The following is a 22360-nucleotide window of genomic DNA, read 5'->3' as shown; positions in this document are numbered from 1 at the left end:
TTTTATTGTTCTAACCTTTCCCTGAATTCCACCCCTACGTCAGCCGCCATCTTGAATTTAAGGAAAAATCGTTTTTGCTCAATATATTGGCCATTTTCAACTTTACAACAAAAATGGTAAGGACTTAAGTTGTTGCAAATACGATTTACTACAACTTCTTTCCTTACAAATTTTATCGTGCGATCGATATTTTTCAAGTTAAGGGGGAAAATAATGACAAAGTATAATTATTGAATTATCTCGTTTGTTATTGACTTTACGACATAAATGTACATAAACAAAGTTGGAAAGAATTATATTTTCTACAATTTTGATCTCTTTGATTTTTTCGCTACTACCAACATTTAAGGTTAAGTAATGTAATAAAGGAAGTTGTAGGAAATCGCATTTGCAACAACTAAAGTCCTTACCATTTTTGTTGTAAAGTTGAAAATGGCCGAGATATTGAGCAAAAACGATTTTTTCTTAAATTCAAGATGGCGGCTGACGCAGGGGTGGAATTCAGTCGCGATTCTGAATTTACACTACTATTGACCCCCCCTAAAGGTTAGAATAATAAAATTGTGGTCCCTAATTTTTTCCCGGTTAAATGACAACCCGACTGGGCTATTATGTTTTAGGAAAGACGCAGACACTGACGGTGCTGACATTTTAAAGGACTTACTAGAAACAAAAAGTAGTGAAACAAGAAGTACTAGTGATACCGATTACTATACCTATCTTGAGAAATGGGCATTTTCCGCAGGATATCCTTTAGTAACTGTTTCACTGACAGACGTCAATGATACTGATACTGTAAAACTGTCACAGGTGAGAATAGGACATTTTCATTACTATTCCATTTTTTTTTCCAGATGTCGCACAACTATTCATTGAATATAATTTGAAGATAGCCGAAGATCTTCTTTCAAATGTAATGTTATATTTTTATTGGTTATTTGAATTCTGCTAGTTATTTCCTTAAACAACTTCTTTGGATCTACTTCGTCGGTTTAGAATACTCGACACCTCCAGAGACATATCGCTGTCTTCAGAAGAGGAAATTCTGAAACTGGAGTCCTCTAGTTGCTATATATTGTTACTGTGAGCACTGGTCCATTTTGTTTAGGTACATGCCTTGCAGTCATTAGCTGATTCTTGTTCGCGGATAAGTCGTTTCCAAATTCTAGTTTCGTCTCGGCTGAAATTATGTCGATTCTTCTGGACTGTTGCCTTCCTGAAGCGTCTTGACCAAAATCTTCTTTCTCTCACCAGAATTCTGGTATCTATCTTGTTTCTGCCATGTGTTATTCTTCAAGTGACCCTTACGCTCCCTTAATCTGTTACTAACGCGCCTTCTACTTTTTCCAATGTATATTTTTCAGCATGTATATGCTGCATGCGCCAGGCCTTTGGGGAGTGGATCATTCCTGCAGCTTGTCTTGTGAAAGGCTATGCCTATCTTCCTTGAGGTGTTACAAATGGTTAACATTATGTTTCCTTAGGATGAATTTCCTCTAAAAGTAGATCGTAGGCACTGTAGTTCCTCGTTTAAGTATCCTGAAGCGTAGATGATACGAACTCGATATACTAATCTTGTTTCTGGGCAGATTGAAGACGAGACTGCCATCTGTTTTTTCTTCACAGTCACATCAATGTACTATTTTCTTCCTCTTTCATCATCTGAATATATTCCATTGATCTGGTTCAAGGATCCTATGTTGCTATATCCATGAGACCAGTAAATAGATGTAACATCAACATACATTTAGGCTTTAGAGTTACTAGTTCCAAGTTTTCCTTTGGCCTTCCATGATGCTATTCTAAATCTGCTTCAATTGGCTCTTTTTCTTAAGTCAAGACGTGATTAAGGAAACGTTCATCACGTTCATTTCATTTATAAGGTTTAATAAGTTTAGTTAAGTTATACTTAAATATAACCATATGTGAGATTGATTTACTATTAAGGATATTTGTCCTAGAAAATTTTTGGTGGTGAAACTTGTACATGAACATCATCAACATTCCTATCTTCAATTTTATTACTTTGATATGGGTTTTTTATGCTTGAAAGATGTTTACATCAGATAATACCAGTAGCAAAACCAAAAGCTAAATTATCTTAAAAAAGGCCGATTTTAGGCTCTAGTAAATTTGATGAAAGTTCGCATGAAGTATGTATATAATGCATCAGAGTTAACATAGTTGGTCCTGATGTGGGTATTTCATTAATTCGGGAATATTAATTTTCAGAAACGATTTTTATATCCTACAACAGACACAGAAACCTTCGCTGAAGAAACAGGATGGTATGTGCCACTTACCGCGACTTCTCGTGCAAACTACAAATCCAGCATAAAAGTCGGTACATTCATGAACCCAGATCAAGAAATGTTGTTCAATTTTGGACACGACCAGTGGTTGGTACTCAACAGTCAAGGTGGCTGTTTTTACAGAGTTAACTACGATGAAACCTTATGGCGAAGAATACTTGATGGTTTGAGCACCAGCAGGACTGATTTTCACGTATTGCAAAGGTCCCAAATGATAGACGATATCTTTAACATCGCAAGGACAGGCGATGTGAGCTATTATCTGGCTTTTGAAATGGCGGATTCCCTCGTCGATGAAACTGAATATTATCCTTGGTATTCTGCGCTCAATGCGTTTTCTTATTTGCTCGGAAAGATAGAGGATGAAGACACTGAGCTGAAGTTAAAGGTATGGAGAAAATGTAACTAAATTTATTCCAAATTATTTGTTTTTGCTAATACTTACTAATTTATCTTTTAATTAAGCTTGTAGGATATGTTGTTCACTTTTGAAATATAATTTTTTAACAGTTACTACAATAAAAATATTTGAGGATTATTAATTAAGTATCATTAACCAAATTTTAACTTGAAATACAATACAGTGTGTATCAGCCAAATGGAATAAATTCCATAATAAATAAATGGGGGCGTGTTCGAAAAAACGCTCGGTCATGTCGATTGGTATTTTTAGTTGCGCATTTTTTTCAACAAAAACTTTTTATACAGGGTGTGTCATGAAACAGTGGTCAATACCAACTTTCTTATTTTAAATCCAACACCCTGCATATTATTCAATTTTTGGATTCTTCAGAAAATTCTAGACATATTTCATGTGCAATTTCCTATGCCTATCTTCAACTGTTTCGGAAATATTTAGTGTTTTCACATTTATTGCAAAAATTAACATTAAAAAAGAAAATTATTTAATTACAAACATTCGCTACAACACACTCAATACTTATTTCCCATTTAGCTCTTGATTAAGAGAAAGTAAGCAAAAACCATTTCAACGTTCCTTTTTGCTGATATGAAATAAAAAAGAAAAAAAATAGTTTTGTCTACTTTTGTTTAAAACGCCTGGCCTTAGCAACTTGTTGTCTGCCTGCATGGCAGTAGTTGTCAGTATTATAGTCGTTTGAATTTTGTTAACTGCATATCAGAAAAATGGTTCCTTTAACAGATATGTACAAAATAACAATTCTACAGATGATTGGGGATAACACACGGACACAAATGGAAGTTGCTCGCTTACTTCATGAAATATTTTCTTTGCCGTCTACAGGGTGTTAAAAAAAGAGTGTAAAATATTTCAGGAGGTAATAGTATGAACCAAAATAAGCAGAAAAGTCTTAATAAACATGGGTCCGCNATTTGTCCTAGAAAATTTTTGGTGGACGGAAACTTGTACATGAACATCATCAACATTCCTATCTTCAATTTTATTACTTTGATATGGGTTTTTTATGCTTGAAAGATGTTTACATCAGATAATACCAGTAGCAAAACCAAAAGCTAAATTATCTTAAAAAAGGCCGATTTTAGGCTCTAGTAAATTTGATGAAAGTTTGCATGAAGTATGTATATAATGCATCAGAGTTAACATAGTTGGTCCTGATGTGGGTATTTCATTAATTCGGGAATATTAATTTTCAGAAACGATTTTTATATCCTACAACAGACACAGAAACCTTCGCTGAAGAAACAGGATGGTATGTGCCACTTACCGCGACTTCTCGTGCAAACTACAAATCCAGCATAAAAGTCGGTACATTCATGAACCCAGATCAAGAAATGTTGTTCAATTTTGGACACGACCAGTGGTTGGTACTCAACAGTCAAGGTGGCTGTTTTTACAGAGTTAACTACGATGAAACCTTATGGCGAAGAATACTTGATGGTTTGAGCACCAGCAGGACTGATTTTCACGTATTGCAAAGGTCCCAAATGATAGACGATATCTTTAACATCGCAAGGACAGGCGATGTGAGCTATTATCTGGCTTTTGAAATGGCGGATTCCCTCGTCGATGAGACTGAATATTATCCTTGGTATTCTGCGCTCAATGCGTTTTCTTATTTGCTCGGAAAGATAGAGGATGAAGACACTGAGCTGAAGTTAAAGGTATGGAGAAAATGTAACTAAATTTATTCCAAATTATTTGTTTCTACCAATGCCCTGTATATTATTCAATTTTTGGATTCTTCAGAAAATTCTAGACATATTTCATGTATAATGTCCTATACCTATCTTCAACTATTTCGGAAATATTAAGTGTTTTCATATTTATTGCAAAAATTAACATTAAGAAAAGTATTTGATTACAGAAATTCGCTACAACACACTCAATACTTATTTCCCATTTAGATCTTGATAATGAGAAAGTAAGCAAAAACCATTTCAGCGTTCCTTTTTACTGATATGAAATAAAAAAAAAACAAAAATAGTTTTGTCTACTTTTGTTTAAAACGCCTGGCCTTAGCAACTTGTTGTCTGCCTCATGACAGTAGTTGTCAGTGTTATAGTCATTTGAATTTCGTTAACTGCATATCAGAAAAATGGTTCATTTAACAGAAATGTACAAAATAACAATTCTACAGATGATTGGTTATGGGGATAACACACGGACACAAATGGAAGTTGCTCGTTTACTTCATGAAAGAATTTCTTTGCTGTCTATATCTCAAGGGACAATTAGTAAAATAGAAAAGCAGTTTCGTGAGCTTGGACATGCAAGTCAGATAAAAAAGCAAATGCCAATGCAATAAGTGATGATACCAAATTGGATATTATGTTTGAGTTTGAGGAAAACCCACATACTTGTAGTCGAAAGGCAGCCCCAATGTTCGATGTTAGCCATTAATCGATTATTCGAATATTAAAAGAAAATTCATATGTATAAAATGAAATCAATTTAGGAGCTCATGGAAGACGATTTTGATAGGAGAACGTATTTTTATGAATAAATGATGGCAATGTTAGATAACAATGTGATCAATTAGAACATGTTTTGTTTTCTGATGAGTGCACTTTTACACTTCACGGTCATGCTAATCGTCAAAATTGGTCGCTATTGGTCTAATGAAAACCCTCACTGGACTACAGAACATACTCAATACCCTGACAAGGTTAATGTTTGGGTAGGAATTGTTGGATATCATATCATAGGTCCCTTTTTCATTGATGACAATTTGAATGACGATAATTTATTTAGCACTGCTCCAAAATAATGCAGTGCCAACTGTGACAAACTTATATCCTGATCCAGCAAACCCACAAGTCCCAGCCAATATGATACGGTTTCAGCAAGATGGAGCACCGCCCCATTACCAAGTAAATATCCGGCAGTACTTCAACCGAATATTTCAAAATCGTTGGATAGGGAGGCGAGGATCGATGGAATGGCCAGCACGATCCCCTGATCTGACATCATTAGACTTCTCTTATGGGGATATGTCAAAAGTATTTTATACAAAACTAAAGCCCCCGACTTCACTGACTTAAGAAGACGAATAACGATTGCGATTAGATCGGTCACGCCTGAGGTGTTGGGTAACGTTAGAAGAAATTTCTATTTAAGATTAGGATATTGCCAATACGTTCGCGGCGAGCATTTCGAACATCTCCTACATTGACATTAATGTTTTTTTACAGTATCAATAAATAAACAGTATTACTTATTAGTTTTTGGGTGTGTTGTAGCGAATTTCTGTAATCAAATAATTTTCTTTTTTTAATGTTAATTTTTGCAATAAATCTGAAAACACAGTTGAGGATAGGTATAGGACATTGTACATGAAATATATTTAGAATTTTCTGAAGAATCCAAAACTTGAATAATATACAGGGTGTTGCATTTAAAATAAGAAAGTTGATATTGACCACCATGTATAAAAAGTTTTTGCGCAACTAAAAAATACCAATCGACGTGTCCGAGCGTTTTTTCGAATACGACCTCATTTATTTATTATTAAATTTATTCAATTTGGCCGATACACATTGTATATATTGCATTAGTAAAAGACATTATAAAAATAATCAAAAGCACACACATCAATTTGTCCTGTTTTTAGAATTACATTTTGAGTTTGATGGAAAACGTAGTAACAATTCCAAGTAAAAACTTTGTTGACGATAGTGATAGTCACGTAGATGTTCTTAAAAATGTTCTGGTGCTAAAATGGGCTTGCGAGTTGGGACATGAAGAGTGTATCAAATATGCAACCGAAACATTCAAAAGCTTTAAGGANTACATGAAATGCATGTCTGTTAATTCTGCGTTAGAGTAACCAGCCATAGCGAAAGAAAACTTGTGCACTGAGAACAACTGTTAAATACGTACTGTTTATTTCACTAAACATCAACTACATAAAACATTCCATATCTCCGCAACCGTTACTTTGCGGACCCATGTTTATTGAGACTTTTCCGCTTATTTTGGTTCATACTATTATCTCCTTAAATATTTTACACTCTTTTTTAACACCCTGTATATCTCAAGGGACAATTAGTAAAATAGAAAAGCAGTTTCGTGAGCCTGGACATGTAAGGCAGATAAAAAAAGCAGATGTCAATGCAATAAGTGATGATACCAAATTGGATATTATGCTTGAGTTTGAGGAAAACCTAAATACTTCTAGTCGAAAGGCAACCCCAATGTTCGATGTTAGTGAGCCATTCATCGATTATTCGAATATTAAAAGAAAAGAATATTTATATGTGTAAAATGAAATCAATTTAGGAGCTCATGGAAGACGATTTTGATAAGAGAACGTATTTTTGTGAACAAATGATGGCAATATTAGATAACAATGTGATCAATTAGAACATGTTTTGTTTTCTGATTAGTGCACCTTTACACTTCACGATCATGTTAATCGTCAAAATTGTCGCTATTGGTCTAATGAAAATCCTCACTGGATTACAGAACATACGCAATACCCTGACAATGTTAATGTTTGGGTAGGAATTGTTGGATATCATATCATAGGTCCCTTTTTAATTGATGGCAATCTGAATGACGATAATTATTTAGCACTGCTCCAAAATAATGTAGCGCCAACTTTGACAAACATATCCTGATCCAGCAAACCCATAAGTCTCAGCCAATATGATACGGTTTCAGCAAGATGGAGCACCGCCCCATTACCAAATCAATGTCCGGCAGTACCTCAACTTAATATTTCAAAGTCGTTGGTTAGGGAGGCGAGGATCGATGGAATGGCCAGCACGATCGCCTGATCTGACACCATTAGACTTCTCTTATGGGGATATGTCAAAAGTATTTTATAGAAAACTAAAGGCCTCGACTTCGCTGGCTTAAGAAGACGAATAACGATTGCGATTAGATCGGTCACGCCTGAGGTGTTGGGTAACGTTAGAAGAAATTTCTATTTAAGATTAGGATCTTGCCAATACGTTCGCGGCGAGCATTTCGAACATCTCCTACATTGACATTAATGTTTTTTTACACTATCAATAAATAAACAGTATTACTTATTAGTTTTTGGGTGTGTTGTAACGAATTTCTGTAATCAAATAATTTTCTTTTTTAATGTTAATTTTTGCAATAAATCTGAAAACACAGTTGAGGATAGGTATAGGACATTGTACATGAAATATGTTTAGAATTTTCTGAAGAATCCAAAACTTGAATAATATGACCACCATGTATAAAAAGTTTTTGCGCAACTAAAAATACCAATCGACGTGTCCGAACGTTTTTTCGAACACCACCTCATTTATTTATTATTAAATTTATTCCATTTGGCCGATACACACTGTATATATTGCATTAGTAAAAGACATTATAAAAATAATCAAATGCACACACATCAATTTGTCCTGTTTTTAGAATTACATTTTGAGTTTGATGGAAAACGTAGTAACAATTCCAAGTAAAAACTTTGTTGACGATAGTGATAGTCACGTAGATGTTCTTAAAAATGTTCTGGTGCTAAAATGGGCTTGCGAGTTGGGACATGAAGAGTGTATCAAATATGCAACCGAAACATTCAAAAGCTTTAAGGAATCATCAAGGTAACTATTTCTTAACCTGACAAAATCTATTGTAGCAAACTCTTATTGTATACAAAAAGAGAATGTCTGCCTCAGTTTCCAGCTGAAACGTATCAGTGCATCTCATAAGCGTACAAGTAAGTAGACAAATTATAATTATTTTCCATTTCTTTTTTAGCCTAGATGACTACAATGCAAGAGAAGTTATATTCTGCAATGGAATCAGGCATAGTGAAAACGTTAAAGAAGATTGGGAGTTCTTATGGAAAATATATACCAATTCCCTCTCAGTTCATGAGCAAAACGATATTTTGAATGCTCTAGGCTGTGCTGAAGACAAAGAGTTACTTATGTCGTAAGTAATATTTATTACTAATTTAAATTTTTTTAAATCGTGTAAACTTTTTTATTGTTGATTTTTTGAGAAAAAGTTATTCTTGATAAAAAGATTTGCTTATCTTGTTACGCCATGGGCAGTAATTAAATACCTAATAAAACATACAGGGCGTCCAAAAAATTAAATACAAAATGTGATTCTTTTTTTACTAAACCCCGTATTTAAGCATTTCTTGAGTGCTCGAATAACATTGTTAAATACAGATTTTAACGAAAACAAAAATTAAAAGCACCTTCCTTAGAAATATTTTGGACGCTCTCTATGTTTTATTACATATTTGTTTACTGCCTATGGCTTCCCAAGCTAAGCAAAAGTTTTTATCAACTTTTTCTCGATATACACGTGAATACTTTTATTTTGTAGATATTTACAGAAGATCATAACTACAGACTCGGGTATAAAGAGGCAAGATGCTGTCACGGTATTCAAGTCAGTTTTATCTAGTTCTGTGGGTCTCGAAGCTGTCAAGGAGTATTTAAAAACTAATGTATCTGCTATTCAAAACTTGTAAGAGAATGTGTTAAAATGTTTAAAGAAATAATTATCGAAAAACTTTTTTTAGCTTCAAAGATATGCGTATTTTGGCGGAAATGGTATACGCACTGGGAGAAAAATTGATATCGGATGAGGATGTAGAATGGGTTTGTAAATATTTTTTAATTACTTTTATATTAAATTGATTCAAGCTTTCCGATGTCCCACATTTTAATTTCATTATTTGATAACACACAAAAATATGAAAACGAAGTAAAATTCTTTTTCTAATTTCTGAAAATCTTTTAGAAATGTAAAAGTAGGTATATCAGTAGGTACCATTTTAAATAAAATAAAATTTAAAGAAAATAATTATTGAAACAATAAAGTTTGATGAAGCTAGTGTCAATAAATAGGCCAGGAAAAAGAGCTGGGAAATGATCATTTTGCGACTTTTTGTTTCGGCAAGCTGAATTTATCAATATAGTTTCCACAGCCATAAAAATGGGGGGAAGATTGTTTACAGGGTGGTTAATTGTATAATTTTTACATAAATTTACGATTTCCGCTTATATATAATATCATCGTCATTTTCTTTCATATAACCATATAAAAAGTATTTCCAAAAAAATTGACCATCAAATTTGTGTTTATTACATATAACCCAAAGACTATAGTGCAGAATAACCAATACTTTAGTAACTATTCATAACATATTCTAGATATGCTATATATTGAAAATTTACTCTGATTTCAGCTCACCGATCTCCTCACAGATGAAATTCTAAATGATTATGAAGATGTAAGGACGAAAGCTAACGCGCTAGCCTCAGTCAATAACTACTGGTTAGCGAACTTCCAGAGTGAAATAACGGATATATTCGCAGAACAATCTACCACAGAAGCGTCATCCACAGAATCATCTTCTACAGAAGCATCTTCAACAGAATCGTCTTCCACGGAATCATCTTCCACAGAATCGTCTTCCACTGAATCGTCTTCAACAGGATCACCGGCCACAGGACCGTCTTCCCCAGTATCATCTTCTACAGAATCATCGCCCACAGAACTGCCTTCCACGGGATCATCTTTCATAGAATCATCTTCCACACAACCATCAACTTCTACAGAATGGTTCACTAATACAGAGGAATCAACTAGCTCAGAACCGGCGACTAGTACTGAGGTTCCTACAACCACTGAATCCAAAAGCAATAGAGTGTTATCCTCGACATATATCTTACTTTGTGTAGCAATATTTGCGATGTTGAGTTAACATACCTATTAAGTAATTAAATTTTGTTAACTCTGTTATTTATAATTTCTAATAATAATGTAATCAAATTCGCACTGATGTGTTTTAAAAGTTGACATCAGTATCGAAATTTCTTATATTTTTTAAGTTAATTTTATCCTTCAGTAATAAAAGTGTATGATATCGTGGCTATATTTTTTTTTGAAATGAGTTGCACAAAGGGCAATACAATTACTGATAAGTCAAATTAGTTTTTCATGTAATTCATGTAAAAAGTGCACATCGAGCGGCACCTCCACCATTTTTTGTTTTTAATTTTTAATTGGACATAATTACTATGTTAGCACCGTACATATTTTTAAAATAAAAGACAAGAAAGTCTTACTGTGTGCTAATGTAATTTTCACTAACAAAATTTGACAAACACACTTTACACATAACACAAAATAGAAGAACAAAAGAAGAATAAGTTAAACTGTTAAAAAAACAATTATTTAAAAGAAAGAAAACTAACAAAATACATTCTCAATACGGGTACCTGCAACCTCCACACCCTTCCTAAGTATATGAGTGTAATTTGCTTGTACACGAAAAAGCATTTCTGGGGGTATGTCTGATATTATCACAATGGAAATTAATTCTTTATAGCAATTCATCCCTTGTCTATACTGGGGTTGCACTACACTAAACTTTTGAAGTAGAAGTCCATCGGGTTAAAGTCTGGAAAACGTGGTGGCTATGAAATGGGGCCTCATCTCCCAATACATTTATTATTATTAGACACAATGAATAAATAATTTCGTATATCCATATTGAAATGGGGAGAAGCCCCATCTTGCATGAACCAAACATTTCTTTGGGTGTCTAGTGAAACAACGTCTAGTAGCGAGTGGCTGCAAATTATTTTGCAAAAACACCAAATATCGATGTCAATTCAGACGCTCCTCAAAAACCTCCTATTAAATTAGCAGCATCCGCAAGAGAATCATTAATAGAGTCAATGTCAACAGGATAAATACATATTTACAATAATTGTGTTTTTAATAAATGTTCACTATAAAAAATGTTCTGTTTATTATTAATACGCCTTCATTGTCTTTTGTTACTGTACTTTTAAATAAAGTTTTAATTAAATTTTAGCATTATTTTATTTGTGAAATTGTCCTACCAAATACTATTATTATCGGCTTATCGGTCGATAGCCGCACGGTTTAAGGCGTCAGTACTTAAATCGATGTGTCGATCTGCCCGGGTTTCGAATCCCGCGGCCGGTAGACCGTAGATTAGCTATGCTTGTACGGAGGATTGGCACCCTCTGTGCAGGTATGGTAGGGTGGAAGAATGTTGGCTTGGGTCAATGTGAGAGATTGACACCGGTTGGCATTTGACCACCCCCCTAATTAATGAGGTTTTCCAGGTTTCCCTCATTCCTGCACTGAATGGTGGTTAGGGCCTACCAACGTAAGTCGTTCCTGGGCGCAAATGCGGCCTGCGTAACAATAATATGCCGCCTCCTCTCCCGCACAAGTCTTCGACTTCTGGGCTAATTCTCGTAGTTAGAATGAGGAGTAGATATATTATTATTATTATTATTCGTGCTTAAATTTTGAGCCTGATATTTTTTATGTTTGTTTTCTCATACTTACTTTCGTAGGTAATTTAACTCCAGCTGTTTAACAAAATTTTGTCGCAACAGCTGTCGTTAAATTGCCATGACAGAAAGTACTCGAAAACAAACATAAAAAATATCCGACTAAATCTGAGCTCTTATGGTATTACCCCCAAATATATTTTTCTTAATTTTTCAGAACTGAAAGGAAACTAATAACGTTAAAAAATTACTAACTATTTTCTTTCAATGATTTTGCTAAAAAACATCATCCAAAAAAAACAGAGATAATAGTTACGCCTTAGTATTCAAATTGATTAAACGAAACAAAATATAAACTAACAAAGGTGATAATACGAGCTAGTATATGATCAATCAAACTTGAAATGTAATATATGTTTCATAGCATTTACAAAAAAAACTTGCTAAGATGAAAATACTCCACTTTTATTGAGAATGATTAAAATAAAACGAAGTAAGATTAAATGATTAAAATATAATAATTATATTGCTACTTGTCAGATACAATCAAATTTTGTCAATTATTTAATCTAATTATATAATTTACTACATTCTTCCGATAAGCATTATACACTTATCTGTTGTACCTACGTGTTCATTTTTTTAAACAGGATTTAGAAATTATTTAACTTGTTCCAATATACGTTGAAAAATGAGAAAGAAGTTCTAATAAATACAGATCCGGAAATGTTTCCTCAAGGAGTAGTAGATGGAAGTACGTCTCTCTCTGTGGAGGTTTATCTAATATCCGTGAAACTTACGGGAATAAATAATAGTTATTTATTGTATAAGCGTTTTAAGTAGTATTTTATCCACGCAAGAGGTCGAGTGTTTAATATTCTTAAGTGGATAAAAGGCAATTAAAACACGAATGCAATACAACGTTTTATCCATAATCTCATCACAAACATATTTATGGAATCATTGGAACTTAATAAAAAAATATTCGCATTTGGTTAAAATGCAAGAAAATAATTGTGTTCCTGTGGCTGTTTTTGAAGAAGCTCAGGAAGCAATTTTTCGTTTATTGCCAGCGAAATCCAGGGAACATTACGAAAAAGTGTTCGCCGAATTTAACGAATGGAGGGAAAAACGGAGAGTAATGATGAAATGAAGAAAAAATATGCAATTTCATCTATGTGATCGCAGTATTCGATGTTGAAAGCTACTATAAAGGTCTACAAAAATATGGATATTGGAAAATATAACAAGCTTACTGCTTATTTGAAGAGTGAATCGAGAGGATACAAAGCAAAAAAGCTGCAGTATTGGAAAGAGCGCATATTGAAGAATTTTTTACTGGGGTTTCCGATAAAGAATATTTAATGATTAAAGTAATCTCTTTACCTTTTTCATGTTGTATATAGTGAACTTTGAATTATTTTCGGTTGCACTAATAATGGGGGTTTCTGGTGCCTGTTGATGCTACGAATTGACAAATTTGAAAATTAGTGACGTACAGAACGTTGGCAGTTGCCTACCTATTGACACCAAGAGGGGCATTTCAAGAAAATTTACAATTATAGAAGAAGAATTTTGCGTGAATGCTGTTGAAATATGCAAAAAATATGTTTCTCTGCGCCCAATTCGCATAACACAAGACAGATTCTTTTTAAGAAACATCAATAAAAAATGTATTTCTCAGCCTGTTGGAAGCAACACATTGGCGAAGGTACCCTCAATAGCTGCTTCATTTGGAAATAAGTCGATATTGACGATCTTAATAGAAATTTTAATTAATTACTTACTGCAACCTCTTATAGTAGCACAAGTAGGTATGCTAAAAACGCAAGTATTAATAATAATGCCCATTTACTTTTTTAGCAGAAAGTTATTTACAAGACGACTGTACATGTACCACATTACGACAAAAACATTCTTTACTTTTAAAAACTATTATCATTTCAATGTTATCAGTGGTAGAGGGAGTTGGTTTCAATGTCGTAAGGTGATCAATCATGATGATGATGATTCTTAATTAGTGTTTTTTTAATGAATTTGAAAGAATTTAAATTATGCAATTGTTATTATTATTGAAGTAAAGAAGTAAATAATTCTTATAATGATGATAACAGAATATGTTTTTAGATGTACTATTCTGATTAGATTGTTAGATTATATGCTTTTGCAAATAGACATACATACAACAAGCATCCAGATTAGTACGTGATCTTCAAGTGGTAAGAAATATCCTGGAACTATTTCATTATTGCAGGTAAATTTTGTGAACAGAAGTAATTTTTTTTATTCATTAGTACAAATATAACTAAAGGTACCTAATTATGAGTGAAAGTAATGTTGAAATTTTTCCTCAACGTCAATACCAACATTAATCGTGTGCGAATAAAAGGATACATTTTTTTGTTGAAGATATTAGATACTTTCTTTACTAGCTATCATTCTTGTAGTTTTTTAAGATTTCGACATTATAATACCTACTTGAATTTGTTTTTAATCTTATGAAGACTTTTTAATTTATTTTTCAAATATGAAAATGACAAATATGTTAATATATGTACAATAAACAATAAAAAATTTAAGCATTAAATTCTTGTTTGCTAAAATATTTCGATGTTGTTTCTAAACTTTATTTTGAACAAATTCTTTGTACTTTACATTTTTCAGAATTGAAAGAAACAAGTGAAACAACACACATAGAATATTACATAAGTAACAAGATGCCAATCTAAACATTCAAGTATTTGAAATACTTGAATGAATGCATTTGGATGGTATAAATTAATAAACAAAGTGATTAAATCGTCGATACTTGTTTTGTTACTAACCAGATACCATTAAATCTGATCTATTACAATCAGTCATCAATAAACTATACAGGGTGTGCGTGTATAATCCATAAAAATTAAACTACAGCTTCCTAACGATATTTGTAACAGAAAAGTCCTATACGAAAAAGTATTATTTTTGCGTTTTTTTTTTCGTAAATTAAAGTTCAATTATGGATCAAAATATTTTCTCTGGAACGGTCCTGTCCGTATGCTGTCCTATGAGTTACGTGCTGTAGACCAGCCGCGTAAACAAATCGTGGTTGAAAGATAGAAAGATACTTCTCAATTTTTGTGGAATTTTTCAATGAAAAAGTACAAACTAAGAAAAATAAATATTTAATAAAAAACTGATATTTTCTTATTATAATAATTAATAGTAATTACTGTCTTAAATGCATTGTTGTTACTGCAAAAGTTCGCAAACAAAACCACATCCGTAAGCATCTGTAGTTGCCAACTGCGTGTACTAAACAAACTCCATTAAGATATGGAACAAAATGAAATAAAACTTACCATTTCTAGACAAAATGTTGAAAATGATAAATGATTGGAGTTAGATCGGGTGACCGAGGTGGCCACGGCACAGGACTAAAGCGTCCAATCCATCGCTGAGGAAGCATTTCATTCAAAAGTGTTGTGAATTTAAGGAATTTTCGTTACCAGTAGTTTCAGTAGCTCCATTTCATGTTCCTTTTTTATAGGAAGACAAATGGGTTCAGTAGTCACAACCGCCGTTTTCATATTCTTGCTCAACAATTATTGTTCTGCTGTGGAATACCGTCTTCCAGAAACAGTGGTGCCTACATTCTACGACCTCTCTCTTAAAATCAACCCAGAAGATGCAGACTACATCGGCACTATGATTATTACTCTTCACACCTCCAACCAGACCAAAGATGTATACATCCACAGCGACGCCAATTACATTAACATCACCGCGATAATACTGAACGACAACGCGAAATGCTACGCTAACAATTTGGACGTAGATGACATGGTCAGAATTTCCTGTTCAAGGGCATTGATAGTTGACGAAGATAACACGTTGGATATAGAATTTACCAGTAAATTTTCTGTCGAAGATGGCTATGGTTTGTTCAAAAGCAGCTACGTGGATGAAGGAAAAGAGCAGGTCATCATAGAGTCTAATTTTAAGCCCACTTACGCTAGACGCGCTTTTCCCTGCTTGGACGAACCCGATTTTAAGGCTAGTTTTGCGGTGGAGATAACACATCCCAAGGCCTACAATGTTATAAGCAACAGTCCTGCGATACTTACCAACAAAATAAGGTGAGAAATTTATTTCCTCCAATTAAAGCATTCGGATTTCAACGCTCAAATCTTTTTGTTTCCAATACTTTCGAATGAGGCAGTATTCACTTTATTTCCAGTGACGACGATTTAACGACAACAAAATTTGAGGACACACCAGAGATATCGCCATATCTGCTGGATATCCTTATTTCGCAATTGCAGGAAGCAGAAACGTTGGAAGAAGACAGCGTGGACTTTAAAATTTTCACTAGGTCCAAAGTTACTTCTTTAACTAAGACCGTAGCTAATACATATTATCACAAGATCATCGAGAAGCTTGACTCGTACACAGGGGTTCCATATCAAAACTTGAACGAAACGGAAAGTTACCTTGTCGCACTTCCAGATTATTCTGAAACAATGGGAGATTTTGGACTTTTTGCATACAGGTAGGTGAAAATTTGTAAAAACGTTTGTCTCATAACTCACGTAAACTACTAAAAACCGACAGAATTTACTAGTTGACAATTATTATTGAATGTGTTTCACTAGATTCAGCACATGGTATTAGGATTTTTTCACCACTGAAATCATATGTTGTATGTTTAGCGTAAGTGATTTTTTTTTTGTCAAAATAGTAAGACTAGTTTGTTTTACGCGATTGTCTCTCTATTCTCAAGTCACAGTCAACAATTGAAGAATTGAATTAAAAAAAAAACAACTAAATCGAAAAAACTAGTTATAATTTGTTCTGGTTAGAGAAGCTTAGATAAAAAATCAACTGAGATAGAAATATTAACTCAAGTCAAACAATTGACCATTTTTCAGTTCGAAAAAACGCCTATTGTTATACAATAAATTATGTTTACATTTGCTGATACTTTTAGAGAGACTGACCTATTGGATGAGGGCGACAAAACGACAGCTAGAGCTAAACAAGATATAATAGCCACTATGGCCTACAAGCTTAGCCACGAATGGTATGGAGGGGTTGTAGCCACAAAATGGTGGTCAGATGTTTGGGCTAATGAAGCTGTTGCTACCTATCTCAAATATCTAATACCAGACAAGGTAATATTAGAATTAATATGAAATGAGAAATAGCTTTGTGTCGAATTAGTCAAATTCGACGTCAATGTATCTTAGAATAAAGAATTGATGGTGGGAACAAAATCAACTGTCTAATCCGATATTTGATATATTTGTTTGCTTTCGTGTTACATAGAGAAGCTGGGCGCCAGTTTATATTTAAGTGTAGCGTTTCCTAAATTAATTGTGAGGAGAGGTTTTATATAAAATAAAGTTTATACAGCGTGATTAAAGTAAATTAAACGAAATTAATAAAAATTTCGTTACAACCCTGTATAATTTTGATTATTATTAATGACTGTTTCCTTTAGTTTATAAGATTCTAAGTAGGTATCGTGATTTTACTTAGACTGAAATCGTTGGTACTTCTGGAGTGCCTCAGGGTCCAGTTATTGGCCTATTACTGTTTAATATGTTCATTAATGATATTTGTGATAATCTTTTAAGTGATATTTCTTTATATGAAAATGACCAAACTACATGTGTATCTCTTTATTTATTGTTTTTTTTTTGTGTTCTTAAATATTCCTAGTATTATTTTCGTTAATAGGTGGATGAGGAATTGGAACTTACAAATCAATTTTTGCTGGAAGTAAGTCAAAAAACGTTACAACATGATGCCTATTCCTTCGCACAACCTCTATCATCAAAAGAGTCGGATATAAATAACGAATGGGCGATCGAAAATAAACTGAGTACTGCGAATTATCAAAAAGGTAAGAAAGATGCTGTAGAGGATACATACCTTAAGGTAGTACTATTAGTAAATAATAATTAGGTGTGGGGGCCATTTAGATTAATGAAGTATTAATTTCAAAATAACTTAATTTTTTTAAATTATGTTTTAGGAGCAACCATACTACGTATGATTAGATGCGTCCTCAAAGGTGAAGATAACCTTCAAGTGGCTCTTCAAGATCACTGGCAGAATAGGTAGAGTATGTGTAGTACATTGAAAACGTATTTTTTTTTTGTACTCGGCCAAATTTGATGTAGATTTAAAAATGCAATTGTTCATATCAATTTCAATAGCCTTCATTATTTAAAATTTGGAGTTTTAGTTAATTATATACCATGTGTAATAAAAATTCCAACACCATTTTTTATACGACATTAGATATTCAAAATATATACAGTGTGACCCGTTATGAACCGTATTTTAAAATATTCGAAGTATATATAGAATATTTAGTATTCTTGATAAAAAATACGTTATTTCCGTTATATTTGTACTATGGAACAGTGTTCCACCACTAAGCATTTGAAAACTTTCAATATTCTAGGAAAGAGGCGGAAACTGATGGAACTGACATATTGAAGGACCTTTTATATGGTAAGAGCGATAGTGGAGATTACTACACTTACCTTGAAAACTGGGTGTTCTCGCCAGGATATCCGTTATTAACAGTAATGTTGGAGAGAGTTGACGACACTGTAAATATTGCAAATGCTACTCAGGTGAGGGAACATTTATTTATTCTGTAAGTCTGCATATCGTGTATTTTAAATTGACATGAGATATCTCTACAGTGTATTCATCTTTATGTGAATTACTTGTTTGATATAATTTTGGGCGTAATGTAGGGCAAACAGAACTGCACTTTTGGAAAAAGCGACGTATTTTAATTTTTTAGCATAACTTATTTGTAGATAGTCTTCAGTGTCAATGAACGCTACACAAATAGATGAATAGGATGTAGGCAGTCTATGGAAAAACCTCTATATTTGCATCCATCGATTTTTTTGCGGCTATTCTATTATATTTCTACAACTCTTATTATTTTGTAACTAGTATGCTCGATTTAATTTCCATTTTGAAAGACTAAAAGTTATTTTAAAAATACCATTTCTTTGAGACTTATTTCTTGATGTAATAATTTGTTTTATCGACAATCACCTTGTACCTATGTATGTATGTATGAATGTCGGAGGGTGGTGGAATTGTTTTTCCACCGCGGCATTTAGACCTTATTAGGCCCCGTGTACACCCTCCTTAATAACTCCAGTACTTTTCTTCAAACCATCCTACTACACGGGTGGCTTGGTGGCAAAGTCTCGTACAGTTTTATGTATAATAGCATGATCTTGAGTTACAAAGATTTTTCTTTGCTCTGTTCTCGTTACCATTTATCGGGGACCACACGCATGCGGAAAATGTTGAGCGACCCAGGTCTCTGGTAGGCTGCCACAGCCACGTCTCCGAGCCTGGTCACCCATCCAAATTCCAGCCTGCGTCCGTGATGCTTACCTCGGCAGATCGAAATCCACCGGCCAAGACACCCGGCTAGGCGGTCCCACAATCACCTTATAATCGGACTTTTATCTACACATATGAACCGTCTAAAGTGATACTTTATCCACTAGTGGAATAATAAAAAAATAATAAACTAATGTTTAATAATAATGTAGAAACCATATCTTTAACTGCACTGCTTGTTCTTCTACAGCTGTATGTAATTATTTCTAGAGATCGCTTGGTCAAAAACGTTCAGGAATTCAAAATACCATGAGGTTCAAAATTCAAACGCGATTGCGTTTAGTGTTGGGGGATGTTTGTAATGTATTAGGAACAAAGCTATTGCTCATAATTTTTTTAATTTCAACATCCTGTTACTTCTAAACCGTTAATAATTTGACAGAGATATTTAACGCATCTGATTTTGCTGCTTTATCGACCTCTGATGATGACATGAACCCTATTTTCAGAAACGATTTGTGTATCCCACTGGCGAAACAACGGTCTTAGACAACACGGAATGGTATATACCTCTTACCTCAGTTACTTTATGGAACCATCCGAATCAAAACCTTGTAGAGGTATTCCTCGAACCTAATCAAGAAATGCATTATTTTTTCGGTAACACGTGGATTTTGTTCAACAGTCGAACTGAAAACTTTTACAGGGTCAACTATGATGAAGTGTTGTGGAGGAGGATACTGGATGGTTTGAACACCAACAGGTCCGACTTTCTCGTTTTGGAGAGAGCTCAACTGATAGACGATATGTTCAACATTGCCAGGATAGGCGATGTGAGTTATTCCCTGGCGTTTGAAATGGCAGATTCGTTTGTTAATGAAACTGAGTATTATCCGTGGTATTCTGCGCTAACGGCGTTCTCTTATTTGTTGGGGAAAATGGAGAGCAGAGGGGTTGAATCGAACTTGAAGGTATATGTAGATTTTAAGATAACATTTCTCAGACGAAAATAATCGAAAAATTGTTTTCGAGTTTATAGGCTTACAACTTTTTAAAGAAAGTTTATTTTTCAGATTCTTACCTTACCTTACCTTACCTTACCTTACCTTACCTTACCTTACCTTACCTTACCTTACCTTACCTTACCTTACCTTACCTTACCTTACCTTGCCTTGCCTTGCCTTGCCTTGCCTTGCCTTACCTTGCCTTGCCTTGCCTTACCTTACCTTACATTGCCTTGCCTTGCCTTGCCTTGCCTAATATTAATTAAAATAAATATCTGTGCTTTATAGAACTACATCTTGAATTTGATGGAAAGTATAATAGTAATCCCAAATGAAAATTTTGTCGAAGCCAGTGACAACCACATAACTGCGCTTAAAAAAGTCATGATACTTAATTGGGCTTGCAAGCTGGGACATGCCGATTGTATCAGTTATGCCACAGAGAAGTTTAAAAATTACAAGGAGTCACAAGACAGGTAATACCCAACGCTCGCTAATTTACCTATTTAAATAAAAGCACATTTGAATGTGTGTTCATAATTGATTGCATTTCTTCCCTTTTTCAGTTTAACCGATTACAATGCCAGAGGTGTAATATTTTGCAATGGCATCCGACACAGTGAAAACACCCAGCAGGATTTCAACTTCCTATATAAAATATACAACGAATCATCATCGGTACACGAACAAAACGATATTTTAAATGCTCTTGGTTGTGCTGAATATAAGAATACGCTGAAAAGGTGCGTAACTAAATTCTGTTTGTACGGCCATTGAAAGGGGTGGAAACTGTTGTTTCTTTGTTTATTTTTTAGATACCTAGAAAAAATTATAGTACCCAAATCAGGTATAAAGAGACAGGACGTACTGGTGGTATTCAAATCCGTTTTCTCCAGTTCTTTGGGTCTTCAGGCAGCCATGGATTTCTTGGAGGATAGTCTTTTCGAAATACAAGATCTGTGAGTGGATATGTCTCAGTATTTAATGAAATCATTTTAATACAATTTGTTTCAGTTACAACGATATGAAAATTACATCTGAAATGATATATCTAGTGGCAGAGAACTTAGTGACAGATAACCATATAGATTGGGTTCGTATACATTGACTAATGTGACTGAAATAGAAGGGATTCTATCGAAATAAACAAATAAGTTAATATTGAAATCAATATCGTCAGATAAATTACCACTTATTCTTGTTTTAAACTGTAGACCATGTGATAGAGCAATGTTTAAAGTGCAGCAAAAGTTATTTCGGCTGAAATGAATAATAATGTTTGTCAATAATTATAAACATTATAGCTAGAAGCACAGATACATATTTTTGCAACGTTATTTAAGGAAAATAGCGACGAAAATGCCATTCTATTTATGTCACATTTTAGTGGTATTAATTACCTGAAAAACAACTGATTGTTTAAGCAGAACATTAGTAGAAATAACAAATCAGAGTTTGTACCCAAAAATTATCTAAATACCTTTTTATTTCTTTAGCTGAAACACCTCCTTAACAATGAAATTTTGGACGATTATGAAGACGTTAAAGCGAAAGCCAGCACCCTAGCATCAGTAAACAATTATTGGCAGAAGAACTTTCAAGGTGATGTGGCAGATATATTTCCATCTAGTGAAACTACTTCAGAAACTACTCCACAGTCTACTTCACAGTCATCCTCAGAATCCACGCTTTCTACTATTACCGATACAGACAGTAGCGCTATTGATACTGATACTACAGAAGTAGGTACTACTACGGAACCATTTACCACCACAGAGTCCAAGAGTAACCGAATGTTAATATCAATTCACATGATGGTTTTATTTGTAATAATTACTTTAAATTAGTAACATATGTATTTATGTCATTTAATGATTAATAAAATGTTTTAATTAAAATGACTGTTTTGTAAAGTTGTATGGTAAAAACCACTGACTATCAAAATGTTCAAATAATAGATGC

The 22360-nt window shown here is 33.7% G+C and overlaps 2 protein-coding genes across 2 annotated transcripts in view; both read left to right on the top strand.

Moving 5' to 3' along the window:
* Nucleotides 1–22360, top strand: part of LOC108910862 — an 83318-nt gene that overhangs the window by 31401 nt on the left and 29557 nt on the right. Inside the window, exons 32-51 of the mRNA XM_023455829.1 lie at nt 621–810; nt 2233–2700; nt 6365–6559; nt 8146–8330; nt 8488–8664; nt 9070–9213; nt 9269–9347; nt 9938–10451; nt 15556–16144; nt 16228–16557; nt 16996–17179; nt 17748–17913; nt 18046–18130; nt 18481–18655; nt 19904–20365; nt 20687–20874; nt 20965–21141; nt 21214–21357; nt 21413–21491; nt 21895–22140. Of these exons, the coding sequence (XP_023311597.1) occupies nt 621–810; nt 2233–2700; nt 6365–6559; nt 8146–8330; nt 8488–8664; nt 9070–9213; nt 9269–9347; nt 9938–10451; nt 15556–16144; nt 16228–16557; nt 16996–17179; nt 17748–17913; nt 18046–18130; nt 18481–18655; nt 19904–20365; nt 20687–20874; nt 20965–21141; nt 21214–21357; nt 21413–21491; nt 21895–22140 (4777 nt within the window). The remainder of the gene's footprint in view (nt 1–620; nt 811–2232; nt 2701–6364; nt 6560–8145; nt 8331–8487; nt 8665–9069; nt 9214–9268; nt 9348–9937; nt 10452–15555; nt 16145–16227; nt 16558–16995; nt 17180–17747; nt 17914–18045; nt 18131–18480; nt 18656–19903; nt 20366–20686; nt 20875–20964; nt 21142–21213; nt 21358–21412; nt 21492–21894; nt 22141–22360) is intronic.
* LOC108903552 lies at nt 21218–22270 on the top strand. The gene is made up of 3 exons (XM_018705813.1): nt 21218–21357; nt 21413–21491; nt 21895–22270. The coding sequence occupies exons 1-3, from the start codon at nt 21317–21319 to the stop codon at nt 22243–22245; spliced, it is 471 nt and encodes a 156-aa protein (XP_018561329.1). The 5' UTR covers nt 21218–21316; the 3' UTR covers nt 22246–22270.

The sequence above is a fragment of the Anoplophora glabripennis genome, unplaced genomic scaffold (assembly GCF_000390285.2).
Source record: "Anoplophora glabripennis isolate ALB-LARVAE unplaced genomic scaffold, Agla_2.0 scaffold1, whole genome shotgun sequence".
NCBI lineage: Eukaryota > Metazoa > Arthropoda > Insecta > Coleoptera > Cerambycidae > Anoplophora > Anoplophora glabripennis.
The sequence above is the reverse complement of the archived record's forward strand: the minus strand, read 5'-3'. Positions and strand labels throughout refer to the sequence as shown.

What these genes read in the sequence shown, in the direction of transcription:
- LOC108903552 (XM_018705813.1), top strand. Translation starts at nt 21,317, where the DNA reads ATGGATTTCTTGGAGGATAGTCTTTTCGAAATACAAGATCT. An exon ending in CTTTTCGAAATACAAGATCT is followed by an intron (nt 21,358 to 21,412) that starts GTGAGTGGATAT and finishes AATTTGTTTCAG; the next exon opens with TTACAACGATATGAAAATTA. An exon ending in CAGATAACCATATAGATTGG is followed by an intron (nt 21,492 to 21,894) that starts GTTCGTATACAT and finishes TTATTTCTTTAG; the next exon opens with CTGAAACACCTCCTTAACAA.